Source organism: Myripristis murdjan, chromosome 7 (genome assembly GCF_902150065.1).
Source record: "Myripristis murdjan chromosome 7, fMyrMur1.1, whole genome shotgun sequence".
NCBI classification, from domain to species: Eukaryota; Metazoa; Chordata; class Actinopteri; order Holocentriformes; family Holocentridae; genus Myripristis; species Myripristis murdjan.
This window is the reverse complement of record NC_043986.1, coordinates 18,702,813-18,708,211: the sequence shown is the minus strand read 5'-3', so window position 1 is coordinate 18,708,211 and position 5,399 is coordinate 18,702,813. Positions and strand designations below refer to the sequence as shown.

The 5,399-nt window shown below is 40.3% G+C and overlaps 1 protein-coding gene across 1 annotated transcript; it reads left to right on the top strand.

The window, feature by feature from the left end:
- Nucleotides 1-2,862: 2,862 nt before the first annotated feature.
- LOC115361929 (rhodopsin) lies at nt 2,863-4,429 on the top strand. The gene has a single exon (XM_030055647.1). It carries the CDS (start codon nt 2,939-2,941, stop codon nt 3,995-3,997), a length of 1,059 nt encoding a protein of 352 aa, XP_029911507.1. The 5' UTR covers nt 2,863-2,938; the 3' UTR covers nt 3,998-4,429.
- The last annotated feature ends 970 nt before the right edge of the window (nt 4,430-5,399 follow it).

Sequence of the window (5,399 nt, the reverse complement as noted above, 5' to 3'; positions counted from 1 at the left end):
TGTTAAAGGAGTGTTTGTTTGAAAAGGACATTTTATCCAAACACCTGCGGAGTTTTCCTTCTGCTTTGTTGTCTTCCGGGTCTGTGACGTATTTTGGGGTCCCGCCCAGTATGACGTAACTCAAACATGGCCGTCATGGAAACGAGTGCGCGAGTGGTGGTGTAGGCGTCGTTATTTTTATAAGGATCAATATCAGAAACAGAAATATATCACCCAGGATATATTGGGCCAATATTGTATTTGCTCAAAATTTCAATAGAAGAATATAGTGCAAGCACAAGTAAAATTATAAGAAATAGAAAACAAACAAGAAACTAATATGAATATATTTGCATTAGAAATATGTAAAAAAAACAAACAAAACAAAACAAAAAAGTGTGCGCATTATGTATAAATATGTGCATTACTCCCACTTGTGCGTTAATTCTAGTTGTAAAAACGTGTGTGTGTGTCGTGTAATAATGCCACTCCTTTATCCCTCAGGCAACAAATACTAGCTTTCTAAGCTTTATAAATATAAATATAAATGTTTACCGATTACATTTTGTGGATCAGACACTGTAAACAGTTTTACTAATGAGAAGAGAATTATGTAAAGGCTAAATACATAAAGCCTACAGCGTATTCATCAGGGATTACATGGGGCATGGTTTCAAACAGCCTGACCTGGCCTGCAAAAAACCTGAGCAACTTTATAACACAACAGTGCTAAGATATCATTCATTATACATGAGTAAAGCAAGTATAATCAATAGCAAATTAAACATTTATGAATAATGTATAAAGCATGTTTGTTAATAGATATCGTTAATGTAAGTAAAATGTAAATCATTCCTAAATAAAGGGACTGTGGGCCAATCTGTCGCCTCTGTATGTCACCATACAAAAGATGTAGGTCAGCTGCAGTGGTGCTTTCACTTACACTCATAGGCTATACAATATTTTGTCAATTTTAAATATTATTATTGTCCTTTACTTAGCCATAAAGGCCCCATAGCGATACAATATCTCTTCTTCTGTGATTGAGACGCCAGAAAAATGTATCAAAGGTTTCTCTTAAAACAATACATACAAAACTACACACCAATGGATTTCTAAGTTACAAATTTAATACCAGCCTAAATAATGTAGCCTGGCATTAAATTCATCATTAATGACAAAGCTCCCTCAAAAAAGAGAGCGGGAAATAGAGAGCACTAAAGTTGAAGGCAGCAACAAGCTGTTAGGTGAGAGTGACCAGCTATTAGACCTCTGTGACATTAAACCCATCACAGGCCGGTGAGAGTAACGCGCCCGTAAGCTCCAAATCTCTTTAATACAACACCCATTAGGAAAGTGCTGAGCACTCTACTACATGCTAAGATGGTCTGCCACTCAACTCAACTCAACTCAAACCTACTGTCTTACTGTCTTTGCTGTACATTCAAATACATAAAATAGAAAATTTACCATCTGCTATGTACACACACACACACACACACACACACACACACACACACACACACAGTGTGTATATTCCTGTATATTCTCTCCTTGAAATTGTTACAATAATACTATGTTTTAATCGCACCAATTTGAATCTATGGGTCAGTGTCCAAGTCTGACATCTAAGTGATTACAGTGAATATTTTTATACCAAAATGTCTTTTCATAGGAACTCTGGCTCAAAATCACTTCAAATGAGAGTCAGTGACTTAATGAAAATAAACTTGGGTGTCCAGAACGTGAAGAAGTTTGAAAACCCCTGCCTTAGCCTGTGCATCTCAACATGTTTTTGAAAATTATTATGGAAACATTTTATTGCAGATCTGTTTTTCCATGAATCAGTGAAAACATTCTCTGGTATAACAAATCTACTGACGGCTGACTGGCCTCATGGTGTCGAGATATATATTACTTTTGTTTTAAGTGGTACTGTATTTCAGCATCTAGAAGTGACATGGGCCATACATGTGACCCTGTGTCTTGGTGTATGAAAAATACTAACAAAGTGCAAAAATGAAATGCCTGCTTATGTCCTAGATATGTTTGCAAATATTTAAAAGAAAAAAGGTTGTTTTAGGGTTAGGATCAGCTTTACATACGTGCATAAATGTAGTAGTAAAGCCAAAGCTGCTGTGTGGGTTAAAGCTTGGTATTCAGTGTTTAGAGTTTAGAAGTTATAAAATGAGGTTATGTTCATTCGTATTCCTTAACTTCTTATTCCCGTTCAGGGTCAGGAAACTACGTATACTGGGAGTTTGTAAAAGGCAGGGAAACAGCCTTTACAGGCACCAGTCCATCACAAAGCCAACACAGATAGACAGAGTCAGTGTCATATTCACACATACGAACAATTAGCCTCCAGTATACCTGACCTGTATGCCTGGAACGTGTGAGGTAAACCGCACAGACACAAGGAAAACATGCAAACTTCATACAGTAAGGGCTGGGTTGGGAAATCTTTCTGAGGCCATGACACTAACCACTGACTAACTTAAGCTTACAAGTTAATAAAATGCTACTTTGAGTATTTTATTACAAACACAAATGTCTAAAATTCCCACATTCAAAAGTATCTTGGAATTGTTTTTCAAATCCAGTACTCATGAAAAGAAATTACTTCTTCCAGATGGGGCACAGTCAACAAGGTTTACCTGGCTGTAATGCTTTAGGGTAAGCAGTTATCAGATAGCTCCATGATAGGTATGAGCAGGTGTAACCTTAATATCTTGATGAGTGGTCAGTTATGCTTGCAGTGATGGCTGGATTACATATTAACTGTGGCCTAAATCACTTTGTGCTGACGGATTTGGAAAGTGATAATCCAAGGTGCTCCTTTAAAAGCCAGAGTCGGGCCACCAGGGTCCATTTGTAGCAAAGTCCATCTCCATCACTCTTCTGTACAGCTAGAAGAAATACCATCGAAGAGGGCTGATCGCAACCACAAACCGCAACCATGAACGGCACAGAGGGACCTTATTTTTACATCCCTATGTCTAATGCGACTGGGATTGTCCGGAGTCCCTATGAATATCCTCAGTACTACCTTGTCTACCCAGCGGCTTATGCTGTCCTGGGTGCCTACATGTTCTTCCTCATCATTTTTGGCTTCCCCGTCAACTTCCTGACCCTGTATGTCACCATCGAACACAAGAAGCTGAGGACCCCTCTAAACTACATCCTGCTGAACCTGGCGGTGGCCGACTTGTTCATGGTGATTGGAGGATTCACGACCACGATTTACACCTCTATGCATGGCTACTTTGTCCTAGGTCGTCTTGGCTGCAACCTCGAAGGATTCTCTGCTACCTTGGGTGGTATGATCGGTCTCTGGTCTCTTGTTGTTCTGGCTGTTGAAAGGTGGGTGGTCGTCTGCAAGCCCATGAGCAACTTCCGCTTCGGAGAGAACCACGCCATCATGGGTGTAACCCTGACCTGGGTTATGGGTTTGGCTTGCACCGTTCCCCCTCTGGTTGGCTGGTCCCGTTACATTCCTGAAGGCATGCAGTGCTCATGTGGAATCGACTACTACACACGTGCAGAGGGTTTCAACAATGAATCCTATGTCATATATATGTTCGTGGGCCACTTTTTAATTCCACTGGTTGTGATCTTCTTCTGCTATGGCCGTCTGCTCTGCGCCGTCAAAGAGGCTGCTGCCGCCCAGCAGGAGTCTGAGACCACCCAGAGGGCTGAGAGGGAAGTGACCCGCATGGTTATTCTCATGGTCATCGGCTTCCTGGTATGTTGGTTGCCCTATGCTAGCGTGGCCTGGTACATCTTCACACACCAGGGCAGTGAGTTCGGACCACTCTTCATGACCATTCCGGCCTTCTTTGCCAAGAGCTCTTCCATCTACAACCCAGTGATCTACATCTGCATGAACAAGCAGTTCCGTCAGTGCATGCTCACCACCCTGTTCTGCGGGAAGAATCCCTTCGAGGAGGAGGAGGGAGCATCTTCTACCAAGACCGAGGCCTCCTCTGCATCTTCCAGCTCTGTGTCTCCGGCATAAATGGGCCCTCAGCAAGAGGCTGCGTGATCCACTATCCAAGAAGAAGACTTCTACTCCCCCCGGGAAACGACTGAAGGCTAATGTCTACAGAAATAACTTCATTTTTGTATTTTTACAAACCAGTTGGTTCAACCTAAAGACAGTTGCAGGAAAGGTCAGCCCATTACAAAGTTGTTTCTGTATGTACAGAATATCCAACGTAACAATAATAATTTTTTTTCTGAATTGAAAGGAAAAAAATGTTAATCTTTTACAGTTGGATCTTATATGTTACTGGCTTATTTTTGAATGTAGAAGCATGTAATCAAGGCAATGTAAAATAAATCGCACTTTGCAAATCAATCCATGCTTATGTTTTACTTACAGTTGGGGTGGAAAAGTACAAGTGACTGTAGTATATGTAATCAAATCAATAAATGTGAATGACCTGCATTCATGTCTCGAGTGAGTTGCTGCTCTAGAGCTACTAGAATACTGTGTAATTATTACTATTGTATATGTATATGCAAGATCTGGTAGCACCGATACGACTTTGGTTTTCTTCTGTAGTCTCATTCGCGGTGAAAGTGGAATCTCAATTCAAGTTAACCTTGGATTAGAACTTGATCCACCTTAGGGATTATGACATGAGTAATCATGTAGGAAGACACACATGACACAATACCCGCTTTATCTGATGACGCATATTAATCACATTAATTAAAGGTTAACATGGGCAAAGACATATTGGATAACATGTCAATATTATCCTATCAAGTCTCCTTGGTGCAAGTGTTTGTGATTGGAAAAAGTTAGTCCTTCCCAAACATATTGGGCACATGCACGCACATATGTATATATACAGACTCAAACACACTGATAGGTAAATAGACACACACACACACATGCAGACACAGAACTTTAGTGTGCAATATACAAAATTGTTTAAGGATGATACAAGTGAGGACCGTTTAGACTGGTTGGAAAAATCAGTTGCATTAGTTGCTGCATTATTGCCTTATCCAAAAGGTAATTTATTGCATATACATATATATTTTTCTTTTCAACTGTGCACTTGTTCCAACAATGATATATGAACCAGATGATTTGAAGCTGACATAATTCAGTTGCAGTCCTAATGGAGGATAAATACCAGGTAATGGATAATGGGACACTTTGTTAACTACAGGCTCATTTTGGAGGTCTCTTTAAGTTTGAGGCTTCGTTATTTGTCTATAATGTTGGTTAATCAAGCGTATGCTTTTATACTCGGCGAAACACAGCAATGAGCTGTGCCAGTGTGATAAATAACGGAAACTCAGAGAATGACATGTTTCCTCCTCCTCCTCCGTACTTGGCAGTGCAGAGTGCCAGACTGGAGCAAAACAAACACCTCAAGATCTCTCCCATAATGACCTTCATG